A 26,863-nucleotide genomic window follows, 5' to 3' on the forward strand; every position below is an offset into this window, starting at 1 on the left:
GAAGGAATGTGTAGATGTAATTAGCAGGAAGTGGTGGGGGTGGGGGGATGGCGGCATGGGGGTGGGAATGGACTGTGAGCACATGGGTGAGTAAAAAATGGGCATGTTAAAGCACAACAAAGCATGAGTTCAAGAAAGAAATGTAATGAATGACTAAATTAAAGCAGGAACACTGCAGACCAGAGAGCCTGGCTCTCATTAACCAGGTGTGTGACCACGTCCAGTAACTTTGTTAGGCCTTGGTCTCCTCATGAGAACTTTGGACTAGGAGTTTATCACTTTCCGAATTGTAACCGGAGGAACACTGGTTCTACTAAAGCCATGTAAACTGATCTCATTGTCAAATTGAGAAACTGCATACTACCATATTGTATCAATTCTATTCTCACATTTTATCATCTCGATAATCAGGATGCAGTTTAAACCATCGTGTGAGAAAATATTGTGTCATTGGCAACTTTTTAACTTTTCTAGTGGAGCATAAAATAATGGTGTGTCAGAATACCACATAGTTAATAATGCACATCAGCATTAAGAAAATCTCTGAGATCTTCATTAAAAAGCCCACATAATGTTGATTTTTCCAGTCTGGTTGGACTGTGGAAACTTATTCTTGCCAATCCCCCCCTGCTCCCCACAAGAACAACCTGTTAGTGTTTTTTTTAGAGCCAGTGTTTTACAGATTACGTTTTGGGGAATGCTGGATTAGGTAATCTCATAGTCTTAAATCCAGAGATTTAATGGAGTATTAGCCATAATAATAGATTCAAATGTAGAACTCGAGAGAGGTAATAAAGGATTCAGAGTAGTAATAAAGGCAAAAATATTTTAACCCGTCATCATTTTTTTTCACTGATTTTAAATATTATTGTAGGGTTTTTTTTTCTTTTTTTCTCTTTCTTTTTTTCTTTCTTTCTTTCTTTCTTTCAAGTAATTTCTTCACTCAATGTGGGGCTTGAATCTATAACCCAGAGATCAAGAGTCACATGCTCCACTGACTGAACCAGCCAGGTACCCCTATTTATTGCAGTTGTTTTTTTAAGTTTACTTATTTATTTTTGAGAGAGAGAGAGACAGAGACAGAGCGAGCGAGCAAGGGAGGGGCAGAGAGAGGGAGAGAGAGAATCCTAAGCAGGCTCTGTGCTGTCAGCGCAGAGCCTGACGTTGGGCTGTATCTCACGAACTGCGAGATCATGACCTGAGGCGAGATCGAGAGTCAGACGCTTAACCGACTGAGACACCCAGGCGCCCCTGTTGTAGTTTTTAAACTAACTTCCAAGAAACATAGCCAAAGGCATCAGTTAGAACACATCTTTTAGGAAGAAAATTTAAATATAATTAATTAAAATGGAGAGTTGTATAAATCTTTAAGTACAACATATACTTACTTAGTACTTACTCTTTCCCAGGCACGTTGCTAGGTGCTAGGAGTACAAAGATAACCAACATATATATGTACACTGTCTTTCAAGGAGATTGTATAGTTCAGAAGAAGCCTTATGGCTTTCCTTTACTTGTCCGGGTGACAAAGAAAAATGTGAGATTTTTTGACTTTTTTCTCCAGACACTTTCACATTTTTTTCTGGAACATATGTACTCAAATTCAGCTGACCATTGAGTGGCAATTGTAGACTTGTTTTCTGCCCATTGTTTTAGAATTAATTTAGATTTTAAATTTGATTTGAGCAGTAATGTAATTTTGGAAATTTACAAAGCTGAGCTCTTAGACAATATACATTTTATTTTCTTTCTAATGAAGTATTCTTAATGTTACATTTAAACAAAATTCTGCATGATCATCTAAGCGAGGGATCCTATCCTTCCTTCTTGTGGATGGTTACCCCTCATCTTCCCTGCAGTCTGTGCTCCCAAGGGGGTGAGGGAGAATGGGGGAGTGAGCTATTTTTTGCAAGTCTTTTTTGATTGCATGTGAAATGCAGAATGGAAATGAGCCTGTCTGTTTTTAATTTTTTTTTTCTTTCCCTGTATGGGCTATGATGTTCTAGTGAAGACCCATACTAGAAAAAAAAAAAAAAAAGAATTAAAAACAGGGAACTCCAACTTTGTCAGACATTTCACATGCAATCAGATAGACTTGAAGTTAAGTGACTTTCTCTTCCACTCTTGTCACTTGATGATGGCAGTTCCTTTAAAAATTCTCTTTCTACTCATATGCTTTGCAAGCAAGAAAATGCTTTTGGATCAAGACATGTTTTAAATATTTTCCTAAACTCTAGGCTTTTGGTCCACATTAATACAAAAATCATTGCTGTTGATATTTGCATTACATTCTGAAGAATTGATAAAGTACTGTTTAATTCTTTTAGTACTTAAAGAATGTTGATACCATTATTACCACGCCTGAATTCAACAATTAAAAATTTGTAACACACAAGTAAAAGAAATGCAAAATGTGGTTTCTATCTTATGGAGTCATTCAGGTGAATGTTTCAACAGAATGCACGTAATGGTAAAACTCTCCATGTCTCCTCTCAAGAAAGTCACACATCTCCACATAGGAGAACTTATTATTAGAGGCTAGAGTTTTAAACCATATTAATAGGCTTTGGAAGCTGTGGGAAATAAACTTACTCCTGTTGACTTCCAGTGAGAAAATGCTTGCACACGTTCCCCTTAATATTAAAACTGCCTTATTTCTTAGCTCCCCAATTTCTCCTCTTCCAAATCTAAATCTACAACTTTATCCTGGCTGTTTTTACTTTGATAAGTTGGCCGATACCACTTACAAGAAAGACCGTCTGCATTCCTTTCGTCAGGGCAGGGTAGTTACCATCTTGACATTCTCTGTCCTATTTGAATCTTCCCTGGCCCTCTGATCCTTAGATGCTGTTTCTACAAATTATGAGCTTTCCATATCTCATTACAACTGGACCTAGCCAATCTAGATGGGCAAAGTTTAAGAGTATTGATGTCTTCTTTGTCAATTCTCCATGCACAGAAGTTTGCACATACTTTTCACCGTATGACTATACATTGTGTTGATTGCTTTTCTTATCTTTCGTGCTGGAATGGGTGCTCTCCTCGACTTGTTCATGTTTTGACTTTCCAGCATCTTAGTTCTTGATTCACTCTAGATGTTTAGTAAGTGGTTGTAGAAAGTATGAATTAATATGAGGCTCAACATATTGTCAAAGAATTTATAGTCTGGGAAAATAAAGCAGAAATGCCTGAAGGCATTTGAGAATAATTGTAAAATGCTATGTAAACAGCACCTCGCAGAGTAAATGCACTGGTACTAAGGGTATCCAGAGGAATGGAGTATCAGAGTAGGGATTAATTTATTAGGGTAGGTAGACTTGGAAGGAAAACTTGCTTGAAAGTATATTCTCAGTTTATCTATTCAAACCTTTAGTATGGAAACCAGAAGACTAATTTTATCATTCAACTATGCTCCACTAAAACATATGGTCTTGTTTAATTCAAGAAGTTTAAAATGGCATATTGCTTTGGCATGCTTATAATGTCCATTGATGTTAATTAGAACTCTGCGCATGCATCAGTAGAATATAACTGAAACTGATGTGTAGAACTGTCTTATGTGAAGTAATAGAAAAGCAGTGAGAAGGCATGAAATGCGATAACGTCTATGACAAAGACATGATTTTTCTCACATATAGAAAAGAAAAAAAATCTTTAACTTAAGAAGAAACTATTGTCTTGCTTTCTGACTCCTAAGACCTGGAATTTTATTTTCTCTGTATTATATTTAGGACTTGGAGGATAGATAAAATTAAACTGAACCTAAGCGTAGAAACTAAGTATCTTTTTTAAAGATGGAAACCAAGTTGAGGTACAAATTTTATACTCTTTTTAGTTATGGATATTCCCTGACATCACCTACAAGAACACTCTGAAGGGGAGAGTGACTGGGGTGTTCCAGGAGGGTAAAAGCATCATTGTTTGGCCATAGGATTTTGCTCTCTGGGTCCATCAAAAATTTATCACTGAAAAACATCTGAGTATCCTCTTACACATGACTCCAGGTTGGATTGACAATCTGTAGTCTGAAAGGGATGACATTAATTACACAGAGCAAATTAGCAGAGGCTGCAGTCCGATGCTGGGTTCAAAGTTCAGCCAGACAGATACTCTCTGAGAGCTATTTTGAGGATAGAACTTTGCTAAAAAGGACATTCACTAACATTTTTCTCATGGGAGTAAGAAGTGATGCCAGACAACGTCTGGCCTGATACGTTAATTGTAAATCTCCTGGTTTTAAAAACATTTACTTCGCATGTTTAAATTGTTGGTTTCTGCTCCATTCACATTCAGGTTTTACCATGTATGTTGTCTCTACCGCTAGAGCATTAATTTAGTATATCCATCTTTTGCATTGGGCCTGTCCTGCATGTATGCAGACAGCCCTTCCCTCTGATGTCTGTACAACCAACTTCCTCCCTTCCTTCAGAACTTTGCTCAAATATCATCTTCTCAGTGAGGCCAACTTTGACCACTATACTTAAGGTTATAGCCCTTAACTTCTAGCATTCCCAGTCTTTGCTGTGCTCAGTTTAGCTTTTTTCCTTCCTGTGTACTTAACCACCTTCTAAGAGGCTATCCAGTTTACTCACTTGTTTTCATTGTGTTTTTCTTTATCTTCCCCTACCCCTGCTGCTTTCGTGGGAGCTCCATGAGAACAGGATCTTTATTTTGTTCACTGGTATATCCTAAGTATTTAGAATAATGCCAGCATATAGTAGGTGCTTAATAATTACTGAAGGAATGATTGAATATATTTTACTTAGCACAGTACCTGGCACTGTGTTAACAGTCAACACTTTTGATGACTTTGAAAAAACAGTAAGAAAAAAAACGCTGGATCAGTGTCCCTGTAAGTAAGCTCTGCCGCCCTAGTTTCATGGAAGCCACAGTTGTAGCAAAAGTGTCATGACTGCATGTTAATCCTGGGAATGTTCTTCTTGTGTAGGTCCACTTGGAGAGAAAAACCAGAACTGGGTATGCTTCTGCTAGCATGGAAGCTTTTCTTCCCTGTGCTTGACATTTCCTTTATTGGTTATTGGAATGCAAAACCGACAAACAAATATGAAAAAGTAGTTCATGGAATACATTTTACATTCGCTTCTAAAAATGGGCCAGATTTGGCTTTTATAAATGCCCACTTAATTTAGAAATTTCTAACACTATCATATCCGGATAGTTTTCAGCTTTCCAATATGACAGACTAATAACCAACAGAAAATTGAACGTTGTAATGAAAATCAGAGTATACCACTTTGAAATATAGTAGCAAGCTATTTTAACATGAATTTTACTGTTTAAACCCGGCAAGGTCAAAGCAAAACAAGATGCTCTTGTCATCTTTTATTTATTTATTATCTTGGGGAAATATTTAATAGTTTCATTTTTTTTTTTCTGATCCTAGAACCAAAATTAAAGTTATGGGATCTTTGGGTCTTGTTTTGTTTTGATTTTTCACACTGAACGTAAGATTTATGACTTAAAAGTGTTCTAAGACTTAGGTAACAGATCTGATTTACTTCTTAACAGGAAGTTAAAAAGCCTTTCAACGTTTTATAGACTTTGTGAGAATCCCATTTGAACCTTGTCACTGACCCTATGTTGAAGGAATGAACACAGGGAAAACAGACATTGGCTAGCAGACAAAGGTATTTTTCTGGATGTACTGAGGCAGTTATTACTTTTCTCCTTTATTATCTTGTTAGTGGTAGTTTTGGAGCTAAAAGTTATTGCATAATTTAAGAAGAAAGAAGAACGTTGTAGCGTAATTTTTCCTCACAGAATAATGACTATGGGCTTTGCAGTCAGAGAGCCCTGGTTTGAGTCGATAATTTTATTTACTGTTTGTCCCTATTAAGTTATGTTACAACCTCTCTGAGCCTCAGTTTTCGTATCTGCAGAATGAGCATGATATCTATATTTTAGAATTATTGAGAAGATTAAATGTGGTTATGTAAAAATGCTTAGAAATGTGCCTGGCACATAGTAAATACTCAAAATTTTAGTTTTCTTTTAATTCTTATTTTAATCATTCTTAAAGACAATTTGTGGGAAAAATACTGTTCTAAGGGAATTATTATAGAAAAATAATTACGAATAAGATACTGCAGCACACTGAAATACTTGACCTGGCTACCTTTCAGAATACATTTTTGACTTCAGAATTTACTGTATTCAGAACGATAATGTGATATTGCATTTACTTGGACAGTGTTTGCTAAGCGATAATTGCCGTGATCCTTACAGCAGGCCTGTGAGGGTGTCAGTACATGGCTAAGAGACCGACTTGCCTAAGGTCACATGAGTGGGAAGCAGGCAGAGCCAGAACATGAGTTCTGCTGAAAGTCTGTTTCTACTTAGAGCAAGAGCTTTTCATTGGAGCTTCAAGATAATACTGGCTCTGAGGCAGCAAGCCTCAATGGAACAAGCGTTAATATAAAAGAGAATTTGGGCGTCTTTCAGTAAATAAATACCCTTGAAGGGCGTTCAAGGTGGATCTTTATCTATACCAAAGTTGCTCTGTAGGGAATGGTGTGGTGATTAGATACCAAAGTGGCAGTGTCACCCTCTCAAATATACTTTGTGTTGCAGGTATATACACACAGCCTCACTTGTGCCTTCAAAGTACTCTATTAAACATTTAAATAAAGGAAGAATCTTTCCGTAACATACTTCTAAGCCAATTTAGAGGTCATTGAACAGATGTCATATAATACTAATGTTAAATTACCCTGTGTAATAAGAAAATTACAGTTCCTAAGTGAAGATAGTAAAGGGAAACCATGCAATGAATTATTGTAGAATTTCAAAATGAAATAATTTCTTCAAAATTAACAGTGGCACCATATGACTTCAGGGAAGTGAGTCTGAGAGGGAGAAGGGAAATCAGAGACAAAAGAGAAGCCTTTCTGTGTTTATACATGTCAGTTTTCAGTTATGATGCTGGAAGAGCTAATGTAATGGCAGAGCTTTCAATTGTCCAGGAAGTGTATTATTAAACTATGTGGCAAGAAATTGATTAAAATCTGACTAACTGCTCACCGGGTTGTTTAATATAAAACACAATAGCTGTTCTAGTCTACATATCCTTCTTTTTGCTATTAGGAACACTTTAAAAACCTAATTATTTTGAGAACGTGGTATGACCAAAGAATGAAAACGTACAAAGTTTGACAACTTTAAATAAGCACTAGCATTTCTTAAAGAAAAAAAAAAAAAAAAAAAACCAAACACCTCACTTACAGTTAGGAAACAATATTTATATTTAAGGTTGAAAAGCCAGGATATAGGAAAATTTTGCTAATTTGGAAGATGACCTTTAAGTGCACCAAAACCAAATAATTTGTAGGCTATGACATAGGGCACATTCCTACAAAATTTGTGTGAATGCTGCTTTAGTGGTTCTTGAAAGACAAACAAAGAAAGCTGGAATGAAATCTTTATCCCCCTCCCAAATCAGATGGGGTCTGACAAAAGAGTACAGCAGCACCCTTTCAGAGCTTGCCATTAAAACGAGGTCTCTGTAGCACAGTTAATGAGATGGTTCATAGTGGAAAACAATCTGTTTTTAAGAATGTTTAGATCAAAAGTAATTTCTAATCTATGAAATAAGGTCTCCTCAATACCCTTCATTCACGACTAAAGCTTTTATGTTTGTATTATTTACTTCAATCAGATGTTTTCAATTTTACCTTTTCTCTCTGTACAAATGCTTGACATGGTTCGTCAATACTGACCAACAATTTTATTCTTTCTTCAGAAAAGGGAGATTTTTTGAGAGAGGCAGAATGAAAAAGAGAGAAACATCTTTGCCTAAACGATTTGCAAGCATCTGTGCTTTAAGCTACTTTTTATGAACACTCCTTAGTAAATGACTCAAGGTAAAAAAGCAGAAAAGCATCCAATGTTAGGAAATTGCAATCCAATACCATGTAATTTAAACCTGCAGTTTGCTTCTCTTGTACTAAATGACATACAGATGGGTAGCTTAGTTCTCTCAACTTTGGGAACACAATTGGTCTTTTTGTATGAATGAACATATATTAACAAAAATATTTTGGACAGCATTGTTTAATTCTAGTTGTATAGATTTTAATTACCATGCCACTGGACGGAATACTTTTAACCAGTAGATTTTGTCACGTTAGACATGCAGTTAGTCTAACAAACTCCATAAAGGTACAACCCTTCCAACTGATAAAGAAATACACAAAAAAAATAATAATAATTTTTAAGAAGTCTAGAGTGAACGGAGCAGAAACTCAGCTATCCCAGTCAACTGATACGTAACAAAGAGCAGCTCAGCACTCAGGCTCTGGAGAGGCTTGTTCTGACAGGACAAACACTTCTCATCTACCCCTTGGAAATATTACAAGTGTAAGGAGTAGGTGTTTGGATAAAGCCTAGTATAATATGGGTTCCACTGAGATGAGAGACCAGCACACCATTAGTGATATGCCAGCTGTTCCTGTGGATCTTTCCAGGCCAGGGCAGGGCCAGCGTGCTCTGTGGAAGGTCAGGAGAGGCGCTGTTTGACAACCCACAGGCCTGCTCCAAGGTGCGACTTTCTCTTTGGCTCTGCTTAGCTCTCTTCCCGCCTCTGTATTTTCTCAGAGAGAATCAACCACACTATCTTGGTGGCCCTGATCCTGGAAGCTGATACGCTTCTTCAATCCCACAATCAGGGTAACTGGTTAGTCAGTTTTGTCCTGGTTTAATTTCAGTGATCTGAAATAGACCAACAGACCAATAGAAAACGTTTCTATTCTAAATCAGAATTCTTTTTATTTCACAGAAGTTGAGTTTAGTATTCAGGGAACGAAGCAAGCTTTCTTTCAGTAACTTCAAAACGTGATAAGAGATTTTTGCACATGGGGCCAACTGCAAGCCTTTTTCCCACTGTGATGGATGACAAAAGGAAAAAAAAAAAAAGCAATTTGACTGCAGTGAGTAAGGGTTGCCCTGTCTCAGAGTTATATTTCTTTTCCAATTCATTTGTGTAGGTAGAATAAAATACTATGTATAAACAGGTGTTGTCTGAACATTTTACTGCAGTCTGTATAGGTTGAAATAAAAGATGCCATTGTTATTAAAATCACATTAAAATCATTTCACCATTCAAATATACTCAGTGAAGTCTTCCTAGATACACTTTGCAAACAGAAGATGTAGGTCTGTAAGTAAAATCACATTCACTTTTCTTCTTCTCTTTGTCTTCCCCCCCCTCCCTATTTTTCTCACCTTTTCTTTGGAACTTATTGAATCTACATTAGTGTCAATGCCTTCTGGAGTCTATTAAAATTTTCTTGCTGCCTGCTTAACCTGGTAAGATACAATCTTTAAAAGACATTCATTTTTAAGGGCTCCACAGAACCTAGTGCAGTATCTGACAATCACAGAGAACAGCAATTCCTAGTCACGGGAAAAAATGCATCTTCAGGGTTAAAAAAAAAAAAAAAAAAGGATGGTATTTAAATCACCCAGAATGGAAATTAAATGACAGTTTCCAGCTATTCTACTGAGTTGCAAAGTTTTTGAATGGGGAGTTATTATTTAACCTAATATGCCCATCATCTTATATATATACAGTGTAAATGCTTATAAATGGAGTTATGCTTTTGGAATTTATTTGAAAAAAGAAGGTCATGGTTTCAGGAGACGTAAAGGATATACTACCATCTTTGTGAATGTTCAGTGAGTCATTACCATCACATGCTAGTATCCTTGGCTCTAGCACCTTGTCCGTGCTCCCATGGAATCACCTGAACCTTGAGAAGGATTCTCTGTAAACGGAGAGAAATAGTCAGCTGCGTTGAAGTAAGTTTGGTGCGTGAGGGGCTGGTCTGGTGGTTGACCAGTGACTGCTAAAGCTGGGCTGTGGCGGCCAGCCAAAGCAAGCATTCGGGATCCAAGCTAAAAAGCCTCCTTCTCCCATGTCCTCTCTTTTTCCAGGGTCATGTAGGGATAAAAAGAACTGTAAGGTGGTCTTTTCCCAGCAGGAACTAAGGAAGCGGCTGACACCCCTGCAGTACCATGTCACTCAGGAGAAAGGGACCGAAAGGTAAGATGAGCTGCGAGAAAAGGTCATTAAGTAAGAGCTAGTTTTCTTCACCCCGCCCCCACCCCCCGCTTTGAATCCTGTTCCTTGCCATTTAATTTAAAGAATGCTACACCTCTTTGCTAACATCTACAAATTGGTATCCTTGAAAAGGTTGAAAATGGTACTGTTTAGGTGAAGACTAAGTTTTATTTATTCTTTCCCCCATTCAATGAACACTCTATCTTATGTAAAGTCACAAGGCTTTTATTAAGGGCCTGTTTTTAGTTTACTACAAAATGTGTGGAAGTAATAGCGAGTTAGGTACATTTTTGGGGAAGACATCACAGTAAGCAAAACCACGAGGGACATGGCGCTGTGCCAGGACGCTGAAATTTTGAAGGTGGCCATTGTAAGTATAGACGTTTTGGCTGCAAAAAGAAGGTAGCATAATTTAGTTCCTTTCTACCCCACTCCAATTTCTTTTTGAAGCACATGTGGAGAAAGTATTTATTGGCTCATTTGTGGTTGGAATGTCAAAAATTTTCAATAACTGCCCTCACATGGCTTTGGTCCTTGGAAATTCGCCCTAAGTCCTGAAAAAAGAGTCTGTTCACTTCCAAGACATTTTTAGTGAATAAAGTCTCTCTCAGCTGATTCCAGCTCAAAGGTAACTTGCCAAGGTCCAACCATTTTGTTGTTTAATTTATACCATGGAGGCTGGCATAAGGCCGTGACTTACCTCTGATCCAAATTTATTAATGATGTAACTTCTTGTTTTCATTCATGAACTGAAAGAGCTCTTTACCACACATGGGGTCCTTGTTAATAGGCAACACTCTCTTCCTGTCACAGTATATACTGTTTACTGAGTTTGCCAAATGTTGAATCTCTGACAGAGTCTACCCTCACCACACAACGAGCCGACGGTGGGCTTCAGTCTCAGCCCAGGAGGACCTCTACCCGTCCTGTTGTGTACATGACAAGCAAAATGATTGAATGCACACAAACAACTAGAGATTAGGTCATTCTTAAAAATTCTGTTTATAAAAAAATTGGACCTCATAAAGAGGGTGAAAGGATAATAAAAACAAGCTGCAGAGCACATAGACTTTTTGTTGGGCTAGCACAGCTGATTTGCATTAGTGGAATGACCTCCTAGCCTTTAAGATTGTTAACTTAGAAAAATATTCCCTTAAAGCTGCAATATTCCTTTTCAAACCAAAAAATAAGTCTCCCTCCACTTGAAGTCTTGGACCCTTCTGCATTTTGGGGTATACACTCTTGGACACTGTAGAGTAGGCAGAAATCTTGTGTAGTAATGTTTTGTTCTGCGAATCTGAACTACAAGCTGTTTTTTTTTTTAATAGCAAAAATTTTTTCTAAGCATTACATAACTAGATGGCTTGAGTTTTGTTTTTTTTTTTTATTTAACTTGCACTAGTTTGGAGTAGTTATATGCACATTTTATTATATAGATTTGAAGTATATTAGTAATGTTCAGATTTCCATATGTTTGGTCTGTTCTCATTTTAGGACAAAAAGCCCTTGAAAGATTTATTAGAGAAATCTATTTTAAGCAAATACATTCTATAAGAAATAATGCGAACTTTGTTTAATTGTTTTAATGCCCTGTGTATTTGTTTATCAGTGCCTTCGAAGGAGAATATACACATCACAAAGATCCTGGAATATATAAATGTGTCGTTTGTGGAACTCCATTGTTCAAGTAAGTATGTTAAAAAACCTATGGATATGGACACTTCACAGATGGTAACAAGCTAGTTATTTATAGTACTGCTAAAAAAAAAAATCTTCATACTACTAAATTCTCTTATTTCTATTATTTCTGTTTTCTCCCCACAAGAGTAATTACTGACTTTCATAATAAATTACCAGCTTGCTAGGCTGGCTGACTTTGCACTGTTTGGACCTTTAAAATTCACAGTGTTAACTTGTTCATCGCAATTAACCATGGTGCTTACAAGGGCTATGAAAGAGATTTTGGTGGGCATAGAAACATTGATATAGTTGTTGATTTTTCCGTTATCAAGTGATGGCCCTGAATTTATTGATTGGGCCGTGGTGAAAGTTCTTCGTGTGCATCCTTCAGATTGAGTGATAGCCACCTAGTTGATTACTCATACTTCTGTGAGGAAGGGCAGTACCTGTATCAAAAGTAACATGGGACTTCCAACAGATAGTTGTACATATGTAAACAGATTATGTAATGTGATTTTGACAGTTTTTGCACTGATCCACAATCTTTATTTTAAAGGTTCCCTGTAGTTTCCTATGAAACAAGCAGTGCATAGGCTTTTTCGCCCAAATCGTTAATTCAGACAGTGTATTCTGGAGATTATGGATCTTACTCAAGAAAGGAAAATCTTCACCAAAATTTATTTATCTAGGTGTAGAAAATCCTAGAAGCCCTGTACTTCCCACCGGGATGCTGATTTAGGGGAATGAAAAGACAGAAACCTTAATCGAGGGTAAATGTCATTTATTTAAAGCAAAATTACAAATTTCTTAGGGGAATTGAACAAACAAGAATTTGATACGTGTAGCATGTAAAACATACTTAATATCTCTCCATAAATGTTTCCCTTTTAAAGCACTTGCATTTACAGATTTTCCAGAAATAACAGGAAACAGTAGTTTCCTTGAAATTTTTTTAAAAAGTTTAAAACCTTTCTTAACTTGCATAAACCTTATTGCACATTAGTGTTGGTTGAGAATCTGTTCTGAATTCTTATGTATTTATTCTTCATGTTAAAAAAAACCAGCCCTTCAAATTGTCACCCATTTCCTCTCAGAAAACACACATCTTTATATTTCAACACCTTTAGCTTGTGTCATAATAGTTGATATAACACTTAAGATAGTTGCTGAGCCATGTTAAACTTGTTAATATCCCAAATGGTAAAAATTGGCCACATCCCCTTTGCCTTTTGTTTAAGATTCCCCATCTCTTTCCGTATCATGTGATTCAGTAGAGTAGTGGATCTAAGGAGAGCTTACTGTTTTAAATAAGAAACAGAACCGCTATAAATGAAGGATTTAACCCATGTGAGATTTTGAGTCACAAATACTGAAAACCTTTATTTAAACATAGGTACTGGTGAGATTCAAGGAGTTTCACATTTGATGTGACATTATGTCTATTTCCTTTAGCATTCTTGTAGGAAACCTTTAATTTTTCTAAGTTTCTAAGGAATATGGGTTAATATTTTTATTCTATTTCTCCCTCACCCTATTTTTAAATTGTATGCTTCCTCTTATCTTGTCAATTTAAGGTGAGGGGGAATGCTTTAGCCTTTATTATAGAATGCATTCATTCATTGGTCTAGTGCTGCCGTCTTCATACCGGAGACAGCAAGGTGTCCACCAAAACTTTCCAGGGGCCACAGGGGACAGACAGTTTTGAGGGAATCAATTTTGTGGTCCTCAGCCTCTGTATGTATGCGTCCCTGAAACTCATGTGCGTGAGAGAGTCTGTGGTCAGCTGCCTCTTTCTTCCTATCTCCTCTATCATAATCCCCTTCTCCCGCTTTACAGAAGATATCATACCTTTCACCCATCCCAAATCTTACTATGATTTATTGTCCTGGGATAGCATCTCTAAGGCATCAAGCAAAATGACAGTTTTGGTAAGACTGCTATCTGCTTATCTTTCTCTCCATCTGTTATCTGGTGTCTGTCTATTCATTTTCTACCTGTCTCCTTAAGTGAGATGGTTGTCCTGAGAATACATATCCACATATTTCTTTAAATTTTAAAAATGAAACTCTTTTTTTTGATAGTTTGATTTGATTGATTGATACAACAGAGAGGACTACCTTTGCCAATGAGGTTATATGGTGGACTTTTTCACTTCCTAGATGATCTAAATATGTAGCTTTTTAAGGTTTTGACAAAAATGTATTTTAAGCATGTAATCTATTTACAGACACCAGAAAAGTCACTTATTTTTTCAATTATTGAAATTTTGATAAGAAATGTTAGCGGTTACTTTAAAATATATAAGGAAGTATATGTCAGTAAACCACACAGTAATTTGAACAGGAAAAGTATAATTTAAAGAATTACTCCCTCTAACAGAGGATTGGGGTAATGAGGGATTGGCTGGCAGGGAGTAAATAGAAATTCTAGAGAATACAGAACTCACAAATAGAAGAAGGAATCATGACCACTAGGGCTGAGATAGAGCCCAGGGAAAAGCTCCCCGTGTGCCCCGCTCCCCACTTTCCTCTCCCAGGGGCTGAGATCTGGGTCTTATCGGAGAGGGCATGGCTGTACCTAAAATAGCAGAGAAATCACCGCAGTGCCATGACTGTGCGACTTTCTGGAAATCTGCCCTCTGAAGTGCTGGGGAAAGCTGTGTATAGGGAGGTATCTCACTGTAGATACTCCACTGCAAAAGTACCTGGGTTGGGGGGGGGGGTGGGTGCGCCACGGGAAGCTGCTGGCTGCCAGGTGCTGCCGATTCCTGGCCCTGAAGGCAGCACCTGGCACCAGAGAGGCTGCTTGTGCTGTAGGAGCCTGTCACCAGAAGAGTGGTGTGTGGGGCAGAGGCCGGGTGCTGGGAGAGCTGTCTGTCAGGGGCCGGCTGCGGCAGGAGCCATTCACTCTGCAGCAGCCTGGCTTTGGAGAAGCTACCTACACAGCAAGGGCCCAGAAGAAGAGAAGCGATGTGCCCTGCAAAAGCCAGATGCTAGAGAAGCCACACGCTCTGCAGGAGCCTGCTGAGCAAACATCCTGAAACTAGGAGGGGAACACACCTTGCTCTTCTGCGGTCTTTGTCCTGTGCCCTCTGCTGACAAAATTTCATATCATGTTAGCTGACAAAGAAAAAAATGTTTAAAGGTCACAGCTCCGTTTTAGCAGAGTAGGGAAGGCTAGAGGACAGAGAGGCAATAAATTGATAAAAAGCACAGTATGTATATATACAAATACATATTTTCCCAGATTATACACACACACACACACATATATATCCCAATATATGTGTTTTCCCAAAATTCTTTTATTGAGTTTCATGAGTAAGTTTGAAGGCCACTCACTAGTTTAGTGAATTAATGGCATCACTAACAGACAACTTGTTGAGATAGTTGGTTTCATACTTTGGACACAAGGTGCAGGGAACCAAAGGGGTGTGTGAGTGAGAAAGTGTATGGGGTTTTTGTTTGATTGTTAGGGAGCAGGGAGTAAGGGAAGAAGATGGGGCAGAGGAGACCAAATAAAGTAACAACATGAGAGATAATAGTGTGAGGGAAACAGATAAAAAATAAGGTAAAATAAAGAAGTGCTGAATTTGAAAATGCCCAATCATTAGCAATATGAAAAGATTGTTTTCCCAGTTGCCATTTCTGTTATCAGTATTCATAGTGTATGTGCATTCACATGCGTATAATTCTCTTCTTTCATTTGACTAATATCTGTATACATAATATTTCCTTACAAAAAAGGCCATTCAATTATTCTCCTTTCATTTTCAAACTTGTGCTCTACCCTGAGTATGCTCCCTTTCAACAATATACTGCTTTCTTACTGCTTACCAAGTACAAGAACCTTATTCACGGACTACGTATAAACCAAATGTGTAATTTATTCCATGGTTCACATTTTCTTCACATACACAAACTCTACCAACCTAGTTTATTTCTCATGTAGTATTCCTGGGTTTCAGTTAGTAAATTAGCCGACAGGAGTAAGAATGTTCTCCCCTCTGGTTATTTGAACTTCTAAAATTTCATAAAATGAATTTATTGCACATCAGATAAACCAGAGAAGGCATTGGTGAAATAATGTAATTCAGAATGTATTTTTGACCACTTATATTTGCTTTGGCTGACACTTTGCCAGGTGTTGTGGAACAAATAAAATAAATTTATGAACTATTTTTTCCTTAAGGTACTTATAGTTTTGTTGGAGTGATAGGAAAAACAGAATGAACAATGATAAAATATGGAAAAATAATGCCACTGTCTATCTGGATGTGTCTGTTAGAAATGCGTTAATGTGTAATAGGAGGGGTATGTGACTGCATCAAAATTGGACCAGTTGTCGCAGAGTTGATGAGACCACACTTTACCAGGCAGAGAAGGGTTTCGTTTTTTCCAGGTGGAGGATGCCTGATAGAGAATGCCATGGAGAAGAAGAATTGGAGATAGGCTCAAAAGTGGATTTTGCAAGGAAACAGTTAGGAGACTGGTCCAGTAGGAGTGGGGAGGTGAGTTATGTTGGGAGTAGTGGGAGATTTGGCTGGAGGGTTAGAAGGGACCAATTAAGAAGGCCCTGAGATACCAGAGAGGACGTTTAAATTCCTACTAAAACCCTTTAAGCCCTGGGATCTCTTCCTCTAGGAAGCCCAGACTCAGCCTTCCAGGGTGAACTTTGGTGTCCTTTATCTCTGCTCCCACAACACCTTGTGTCCACCTCCATCCATGTACTTCCCATGTTGTTTTGCAGTTACCTGTCTATATGCCTGTCTGCCCACTAGTAAGGGAACTCCCACAGCAAGGCCAGGCCTTACTCATATTTCTATCTCTAGCCCTTAGCATGTAATAATCACTAAGTATTTGTTTGTTGGTCAGATTCATGTCTAAACTTTGTTAGATGGGTTATGGAGAAATTTCAGATAAGTCAGTAGCGTGATGAAAATGGGAAGTAAGCCACAACAGGGTAGAAGATAGATTTCTGGGGGTGAAAAGAGAAGGCAATAAAGGTATGACAGCCTCAGTGGAAACTTTTTTCCTTGTTAGCTAATAAACCTCAGCATTATCCATGTATAATCAACTCCTAATAATTTTGTTTAAGACTTGGAAGCAACATATAGGATAGTTTTTATTCTGTATGCATTAACTTATCAGGCCTCTCACTGAATAAACAGCTCATTTTATACAGGGTCATGAATAATAATAATAATAATAATAATACTGCAAGAACTAACATTTACATAGCACTTAATATGGCAGACATGGTTATAAGTGCTTTATGTAAATTCAGCTTTTTAATCTTCATAACAACAGCACATTTTACAGTTGAAGAAACTGAGAGAGGATAAATGCTTTGAGAAGATCACATACCAGTATACAAATAGATTTAGAATAGTAACACTCAAACTTTTAGGCAAGAAGAAAGGTAAAGAATTAAAGGAAGATAAAGTTTTAATAATTTATTTTGGTCCCTCCAGTCTCATTATTTTGCTGAATAGAAATGAATGGAATGAATGGAACACACGCACATGTGCGTGCGCCCACCCACGCGCCCACCTCAGTTCCTTGAAAAATCTGCTCTTCGTTGTAGTAGTTGAGTTGACAGTTGAAGACCATTCCAATCCAGGGAGGGCCGAACCAAAGGTAGATAGACCCATCATGGCAGGCCATCAGTAAGGACTCAGCTTCACACTGGTTGTTTTTAGGGAAGTCCCTTGGAATCCCGACAGGAAGATGTAGTAATGTCCAGGAAGCCATCAGGCCATTCAGCATCTGTGAGGTAGAACAGCAGCAGGGTTCATGGGCAGGATTCTAGTTATTGAAACCTGAAGGTCATTTTACTTTCACATTGATCGCCCCCATTACATTTTCTCAAGTAACTGTATTTCAGACTTTCACCACTTTTTTTGAATTCCTTCTATACGTTTCTGAGAAGCTGAGGCCAACTGACATGAGCTATCTTTTTTTTTTTTAAATGTTATTTATTTATTTTGAGAGAGAGCACTAGCAGAGGTGGAACGGGGTGGCGGTGGGGGGGGGGGGAGGGGAGGCGGGGAAGGGCAGAGGGAGAGAGAGAATTTTATGAAACCGTGACATCATGACCTGAACCAAAGTCAAGAGTCGATGCTTAACCAACTGAGCCACCCGGGCTCCCTGACATGAGCTATCTTAAATGTCTTTTCCTTCTATCTCGAAAATTCTTTTAATGTTTATTTATTTTTGAGAGAGGGTGAGAGAGAGCAGGGGAGGGGCAGAAAGAGAGAGAGAGAGAGAGAGACAGAATCTGAAGCAGGCGTCAGGCTCTGAGCTGTCAGCATAGACCAGATGAGGGGCTTGAACTCATGAACTGTGAGATCACGACCTGAGCCGAAATCAGTCGCTTAACTGATTGAGCCACCCAGGTGTCCCTTCATCAAAAATTCAGAACAGGCAAGGGATAAAAGCAACTGGTGGCACCAACTGAATATTAGCCCAGATGTGTGACCTCAGCCTTATCACCTATGAAAAGGGGCAAAATCGGGACGCCTGGGTGGCGCAGTCGGTTAAGCGTCCGACTTCAGCCAGGTCATGATCTCGCGGTCCGTGAGTTCGAGCCCCGCGTCGGGCTCTGGGCTGATGGCTCAGAGCCTGGAGCCTGTTTCCGATTCTGTGTCTCCCTCTCTCTCTGCCCCTCCCCCGTTCATGCTCTGTCTCTCTCTGTCCCAAAAATAAATAAACGTTGAAAAAAAAAAATTAAAAAAAAAAAAAAAAAAAAGAAAAGGGGCAAAATAAAACCGAACAGGTGTAAGAACTGAATACAGGAAAAGGCGTATGGCCGATATTCAACAAATGTTAAAGTCAAGTGGCCTGACAAAGTTTCGGGAACATATCCTACTATCACAACAGCCTAAGAAGCTCCTTACAATGTGAGAAAGTACAGGCTTTCTGAGAGGGGGTCTGTCTGTTAACAGTAGGTATTAGTGTGATGAGTCACTGCTTCAGCTGTGTTGCTACATTTCAAATGGAACTCTGCTGCCAAAGTATTCACACATGCTACATTTCACATGAGCCTCCTGTGCAATTTTATTCTAGGCTACTAGAAAATTTAAGCAGTTTTTCAACTCTTTAAGAACATAAGCCCTTTCACTGAAGAAATTCCAGTTCGGTGCCACACACAATTTACTCAGCTATGCTATTCCACGGATGCTATTCCACTTAGCATTAAAGGAGATTTTCCACATAAACTTTTCCCCTTCTGCTACAATATTGTGTCTGCGGGTGTGCCTGTGTGCATATGGGCACATGTGTGTGTTGTGGTTGTGAGTGGAGGAGATGTAAAAGGGAGGGGCATTTTCCATTCTTACTGTCTATTCAAATCCTATTCTCTCAACCCTTTAAAATGCTATCCGTATAGTATTTATTCATAAACCATTCCGGTCACTATGGAATCCTACCAGGAAGAGTAATAGGAACTTAACTTCTAGCTTTCTTTTTAGGAACTCTAGCTAGAAATTGCTCATGATTCCAGCAAATGTTTTCTAACCTTTAACAAAGTGCATTTAACTTGAATTTAGAAGATTCGAATTGCCCTTCACCTCATTCTAAATCCTTAATCCAAGTAAACTTTCCAGTACAATGAAACCGCTCTGCAATGAACTAGATTTCTGAATAGTGGCTTAAACTGGAGTTATATCTACATAACTCATATATTATTTTGAAGAGAATGTAAAATTGACTTCTCCCATCCCATTGACCCTTCCTGTCTTGTCCCCACATACAGTGATTTACAGGACAAGTATCTGTAACAGAGGGAGTTAACTTTTCTATCTACATTTCATCTGAAAGCTTAGGGCAAGACCACAGCTAGATTGAAAGAAATGTACTTCCTGGAGCTACTGGCAAAGATAGGGAGCAAAAAAACATTGCTAATGCCTGACTCATTAAACCGCTGGGGGTGGGGGTGGGGGAAGAAAGAAAGACAAGACAAGAAAGAAAAGCATAAATAGCATAAAAGCATACATAAAACAAAGAACAACTCCATTTGAGAAACCAGAAAACTATAGCAAGTCATGATTCAGAGTTTAACAATATGCAAAGGTAATTATGACTGCATTTCCTGACACAAAAAGGATTTGGAGCAATGCCTACGCATAAAATCCCTGGATAGCTGGAAGTGAGTTTGGGTGCGTGTGTGTGTATCTGTGTTTTGCAAGAAGAAAAGTGGGGGCAGAGCAATCTTGCCCTTTATTACTTAAATCACAATCCCGGTTCTTTCATTTTCCAAATATGGACAGAAATAGCTTAGATTCTTCTTAATGAATTAGAATGGATAGTTAGATTAAACTGGGAAAAACAGTAGGCAAAGTTTTAACTATGATTCATGTAAATTATCTTGTTTGCATGAGTATGAACCAGAATATTAATGAGTAATTATTATGACAGTTCACAGACTTTGAAACTATGGAAGGACATCTTCTGAAAAATAATGTGCAAGTTTTAGCGAGTGATTCCAAGGCCATCCACAAAGCTGCCTCTTCCTGTGAATGAACAATTCTTTCAAAACGTGGTCACTGATTCAAGGAGACTGCATAAATTTTCATTCAGATTCATGTCCTCAGTGTGTCTTCTACGTGGATAAGTAACCCATCACATTATCAAACACAAGTGCAGAAGCCATCCAGAGTACCAGGTGGAAGGTGGTGGAGGTTCCCGTGTGGACTTGCTGTATAACCATACGCAGGTTACTTAAGTGTTCCATCTCATTTTTCTCATCTTAAAATGATGAAAATAATATCAACCCTTTCTAACTCATGGCACTGCTGTAGCAAATGTAATAATTACATAAGCATGCTGTAAAAGATATAAAGATACAAGTATAAAAAGTAAGGTTTGTAAAAAACTGTGCAGCTTTAAGCAAATTTGCATGGTAAAGTATAAACAGCAGGCAAATCTAAAGTTCTCAAAATTAAGTCAGTATAGTTTGCTTTTGATTCCAACATTACCACGTTTTATAATATCGTTTGACCTAGTGATCCATACCCAAAATAGTTTTAGTTTCTGCTGAATAATTAAAAACAAATTTACTATAGATTCTAAATTCCCCCAATAATGTGACTTACATGAGTAGCTGAGAGTTTAAATACATTAGTTAGCTGAAAGTCTCTCCTTAACAAATCTATAAACTTTTGAGAGAGTAGGTCATGATTTAGGATTTTTGTAATCCACATCTCCACCCAGTGCAGGGGCATAGGACTTTGTTTATCCTTGGTACTCAACTATTTGTGAGATAAATGGTTTAATTCCAGTTAAGTCGAGAATAATTGTAGAATTAAATGATTCAAGTTGATACTGGAATGGGGGAAGTATAAATAGATACTTGGTGATAGACTCCCCTAATTGTTATCTCCTACCACACTTTCTAAAGTGTTTTCTGTAGATCACTCATAGAACTTTCTTTGGATGCTTATTTCAACAATAGCATTGCTTGCAACTGCAAAGGCTTATTTGTCCCAACTAAGGAAGAGATGGAAATGTCTATGGCTGGAACCTTATACAAGGAAACATTAAAAGAGCAAAAAGTGACAAAAAAAAATAAGAGTCAGCTACCCAAAGCTGTATCAAAAGAGAAGTTCATAGTCAAATATTTTTTATTTTTAAATATAAGAAAGATTAAAAATAACTGAACTAAATAGTCAACTCAAAATGCTAGAAAAATAACAAAAACAATAAAATAAACTAGGGTAAAGTGCCCACCTTTCCTTCCAGGTAATTGCCAGACATTCAGAAGGAGAGATACCAGCAGACCTGGATGTTTCAACCTCGGCACTATTGACATTTGGACTGGATAATTCTTGGTTGCAGGGGGCTGCCTTATACATTGTAGGATGTGTAGCAGCATCCCTGACCTGTACTCACTAGATGCCAGTAGCACTAGTCTCATTCCCCAGCCCTCCCACCCCATCCCCACAAGCTGACAAAGAAAAATTTCTCCAGATAATATCAAATACCCGCGGGGCAGGGGCGGGGGGTGGGGGTGTGCAAAATCACCTCCATTTGAGAACAACTGATCTTAACAACCAAAAGAACAGTAAGTCAAGCTCTGATTTGTAGTGTTTGCTGATTTCTGTGTGCAAATACTTCTACCACGGGCCATATTTCAAGCTACAAATGTGACCTCACTGAATGTGGAGTTGGGAAGAGATGCGTAGTAACACCATTCATTATATAATTTTTCTGTATACACCTACAACAGATGTAAAGAACACAGATAACAGTTAAATTTAGTAAAAAAAAAAAAATTAGAAATGGTGAGTTTGGGAGTATTACTTTTGCTTTTAATATAATTTATTTAATTGTTAATTTATATAACTTATTTTTAATAATGCCTATACTTAGCAACTGACTCTTACGTTCCTAGAATTTTAGCAATATGCTCTCTCAAGCTTCAGCACACCAAATTATGGGTGCAAAGCAAGGGAAAACCAAATATATCAAAACCTTCAGCTCAGCCTCAAGTTCATGATTAGATTAAGGTAATCTTCCCTTTCCCCTCCCCACTCTAGCTACCTATCAGAAGATAGGATGAACCATCTATAAAAGAAGGTGACATTATCCAGCATCCAGTGTTTCATACACAATGTCTGGCATTCATCAAAAATTACCAGGTATACCAAAGTGAAGGACTAAGGGAAATAAACTAACAAAAGAAACAGGTCTACAGATGGCCCAGATATCCAGATATTTAAGTCATCAGACACATACTTTAAAATAACTCTGATGAACATATTTTAAAAAAAATAGATGACAAAATGAATTTCACTGGAGAACTAGAATCTGTTTTAAAGTATAAAGTAGTTTTAGGGCTGAAAAATGCCATACATGAAAAAATACATGTATAAATACAAGAGAAAAAAGAAGCAGGATTAGTGAACAGAAAAACAGGTAAGTAGAAAATATTCAGACTGAAGCTAAGGGAGCTAAAAAAAATGAAAAGTTATTGAGAAGCTAATACAAGAATTACAGTTTCAGGAATAACATATTACAGCCATAGAAAGGGAAGAAAGAGGTAATGGGAAAGAAGCAATATTTGAAGAGATAATAGCCAAGAATTTTCCCAAATGGAGGAAAAAAAAAAACACCTCAAGATTTAAAAAGTGCTATAAATCTGAAACAGGGTGAATACAAAAAACAAAACAAAACAAAAAAACCACATCTGGGTACATCACAGCAAATCTGATGAAAATCAAAGGCAAGGAGAAGGTCTTAAAAGCACTCAGATAAATTAACTTGAAAAATAAAAACAATTAGACCTATTAAATAAAACCAAGGGGTTGATCTTCAAAAAGACCAATAAAGTTGACCATTTCTTTCAGGCCCAATCAAGAAAGAGAGGGAGAAAGAAAAGAACATAGGTCCCAAACACTAGGAATGAAAATTGGATAAAACCAAAGACATGGAAAAAAAAATTAATGTAATATGCTATGTATTCCTATTCTAATTAAAAATCTCAGCATAATTTTTTTTAATTAGGTAAGATACAAAATTTCACTATAGGAGAGTTATAATACTTTAGTTGACCAGTAACCATAGAAAAAATTGAGAAATATCTCAAACCAGCTTAGTCTTTTACAGAAAAAGGAAAAAACATTACTCCTATGCAGTTATAAACTGTGTCAATCGCAGAAAATAGATGAAAGCTTACCAACTTCTTTGACCAATATAAAATGCCTCAAAAACCAAGACCTGACAAAGATATTCCAAGGAAAATATATAGACCAAATGGAATTATAAAAATAGGTATAAGGATTTTATTTTATTTACTAATTTTATTTTATTTTTTCAGAGAGAGAGTGTGTGTGAGCAGGGGAGAGGGGCTGAGGGGGAGAGAGAATCTTAAGCAGGCTACACGCTCAGTGTGGAGCCTGATGTGAGGCTCAATGCCATGACCCTGGGATCGTGACCTGAGCTGAAATCAAGAGTCAGATGCTCAACTGACTGAGCCACCTTGGGGGAGGAGGGACCTAGATGTAAGGATTTTAAATAAGATACTAGTAAAAGAAATGTAGCCGTGTGTTGAATGAGTAATACGCCGTGGCAAGGTAAGATTTACTTCAGGAATGTATGGATAGTTCAATACTGGAACATCTTAGGAAAAACTATGATCATTGTAATTGTGCCCAGAAGAGGTTTTATAAAAATTTAAAGTACATTCCTTAATTAAAAAAAACCTCTCAGTGAAATAGGGATATGATTAAATATTGTGTTTCATCAAATCTAAGAAGCCATTGATTGAAGGAATTATTATTCAATTATTATTCAACACCAAGGAAAAAAACCTGCCATATAAATTGTGAAATGCTACTTACTGATCGTAGACACATCTAGGTTTCAGAGATGTGAACATGCTAAATATAAAAAGTACCCAATCAAATCAATGAAGTACCACAAGTGGTATTGGGGTAACCAGCTAAATATTTAAAAAATAAATTTAGATCCTACCCTCAATATCTTACAACCCAGTATCTTACACCCCAATAAAATTCTAGGTTAAATAAAAATTTAAAATATTAACAATAAGACCATACAAGTCCTAGGGGAAAATATAAAGGTAAATTTGTATAACATTGAGGTGAGGTAAGCCTTTCTAAATAAGATTCCCAAGGCAGAAATAAAAAAAAAATATGTTTGGATTACCTAAATATTTTACATTTCTATAGCTCAAAAACACTTAAAAAAAAAAAACTGGCAAACAAGCCACCTGGGAGGAATATATGCGACTCATGTGAGAAACGGAAGATTAATATTCAAATCAATTGAGAAAGACAAGCATTGGGAGATGAGTAGAAGATGAAAAATCTTCCACCTCTTAGAATACAAAAAAAATGAAGGGGTGCCTGAGTGGCTCAGTCGTTTGAGTGTCCAACTCTTGATTTTGGCTCAAGTCATTATCCCAGGGTTGTGGGATTGAGCCCCGCATGAGGCTCCATGGAGCCTGCCTAAGATTCTCTCTCTCTGTCTCTCTCTCTCTCTCTGTCTCTCTCTCTCTCTTTCCCCCTCTGCTCCCTCCCCTGCTCACGCTGTCTCTTTCTCTCTCTCTCTAAGACAAAAAAGAAAAACAGTAAAAAATGAAGTAAAAGGAGAGATAGTTTTTACTTGTAATATCATCAAATTCAGTGTCGGTCAAGGTCTGGGAAATTAGCACTTTACTGCTAGGTGGAGTGTGGATTGGTAGTAAGTTTCTGGACAATAACTTAATGATTTATGTCAGAAATCTTAGAATTCTGAATGCCATTAATCTAGCAAATATGCTGCTAGCAATTTATGCTAAACATCATGTTAATGCATTAAAATAAGGCTACAAGAATGTGTTTAATCACTCTTTATGAGAGCAAAAATTAATTTGAATATCTAGCTAAATGAACTCCCTAGTGAAAATGTATGTGACATTTCAAATAATATTGCAAAAGAAAGCTTAATGATCTGGAAAGAAATTTAAAACAAATTTAAAAGTTTACAAAGTAATAATTACATGTGATTCCATACTTATAAAATACAAATATGTATAAATACATGAACATAAAACAGCTTAGAATAGGGTTATGTACCAAATGTCAATAGTAGTTATTTCCAGGTCATTAGATTATAGGTGATTTTTTTAATCTGACCTTTTTATTTGTTTTAAAGATGAACATGTATTTTAGGGGGTGATAAGAAAAAAATATTAAATATTTTGTCTTTATGTGTTACAAACATTGAACTATTTATTTACTTATTTACAGTTTATTTTTGAGAGAGAGAGAGAGTACAAGCAGGGGAGTGGCAGTGAGATGGGGGTACAGAGGACTCAAAGTGGGCTCTGTGCTGACAGCAGACAGCCCGATGCGGGGCTCAAATTCATGAGCCGCAAGATCATCGGACATTTAACCAACTGAGCCACTCAGGCACCCCTGAACAATTTATTTTAAAAACTTACCTTAGAAATGTCATTCTTCTATCCCCAAATTTATCTTTCCCCAGTGATAACTGGAAAGAATGAAATAGAATGTAATCCCAAATTCATTTTCTAGAGCCCAAATTCATCTTGTCCATTTAATAATTTACTCATAACCCAAGTAGATACGTTACCCACTGCCTTCTCTTTTATCCCTAAATAACTGGTAATAATGATACGATTCCAGGAAAGGTGACCACTGGGATCTTAAACTTTGCTAAAACCTATTTGCAAACCTTCTCTTGGCCTACACTTCAAACATTATTTCAGGTTTTCTCCCTTCTCATGACTGTCTTCCCTCTGCCTCTAGTCCTCACCTGCTCTTGTTTCCAGACACCTGGAGGTAACTGATGAAGGATGGGACACCAATTTTAGAAGAGGTATTCCAGATTTATTTTCATAAACTGTCATGTTTGAATTGGGATTAAAAAAAAAAAAAAAAAAAAGCAACCATTGATTGAGAGCTTACTATGTACCAGGCATTATGCTAAGCACTCTAAAGAAAATTGTCTCTTTTATTCTTCTTAACTGAAACAGAAAATCAAAGCTCACAAAAGGTGTGCAGTTTATTCAAGGGAACACTGGCAGTAAGAGGTGCAGCTAGGACACAAATTCAGGTCTAGCTCTTCCTAGAGGCAGCACTCCTTCGCTCCTATATTATGTCGCAATGCCTCCTTGTATTCTGGCTGATTATTCTTTTTGCTGAGTAATTCACCATCTGGTAGCTGTCACGCTCTGGTGTTAATTGGTGCTAATTTTCTAATGATAGCCGAGTGACTATACTTGCATTTTAAAGTGGAGCAAGCTATGATTAAGGTGTAAGACATGTGAGGTTAAAGTCACAATTTTCCCCATTTAATGTGTGCGACCTTAAATAAGCGACTTAACCTCTATGAGCCTTAATTTCCTCATTTGCAAGATGAAGATAATACCTGTGTCATGAAAACTTTTGAGAGGATTAAGTAAACAGTGTTGAAATGTTTTGTAAGTGTAAAAAACACTACGCATGTGAAGCATTGATACCAAAGCATTTTAAGGATTGGCATACATTGCAGCTTTCACAATGAAAGTTCATTAGAGAACAGGAAGCATGCCATGTATTTAGAACAGAGACCAGAAGGTCAGTTAGTAAGTAATGCT

The 26,863-nt window shown here is 37.4% G+C and overlaps 1 protein-coding gene across 3 annotated transcripts in view; it reads left to right on the plus strand.

Moving 5' to 3' along the window:
* MSRB3 (methionine sulfoxide reductase B3) overlaps positions 1 to 26,863 on the plus strand; it is a 175,705-nt gene that overhangs the window by 39,001 nt on the left and 109,841 nt on the right. For all 3 annotated transcript variants that reach the window (XM_045464861.1, XM_045464862.1, XM_045464864.1), the window contains 2 exons: positions 9,952 to 10,060; positions 11,688 to 11,765. In XM_045464861.1, the coding sequence (XP_045320817.1) occupies positions 9,952 to 10,060; positions 11,688 to 11,765 (187 nt within the window). The remainder of the gene's footprint in view (positions 1 to 9,951; positions 10,061 to 11,687; positions 11,766 to 26,863) is intronic.

This window comes from Leopardus geoffroyi, chromosome B4 (genome assembly GCF_018350155.1).
Source record: "Leopardus geoffroyi isolate Oge1 chromosome B4, O.geoffroyi_Oge1_pat1.0, whole genome shotgun sequence".
Lineage (NCBI taxonomy): Eukaryota > Metazoa > Chordata > Mammalia > Carnivora > Felidae > Leopardus > Leopardus geoffroyi.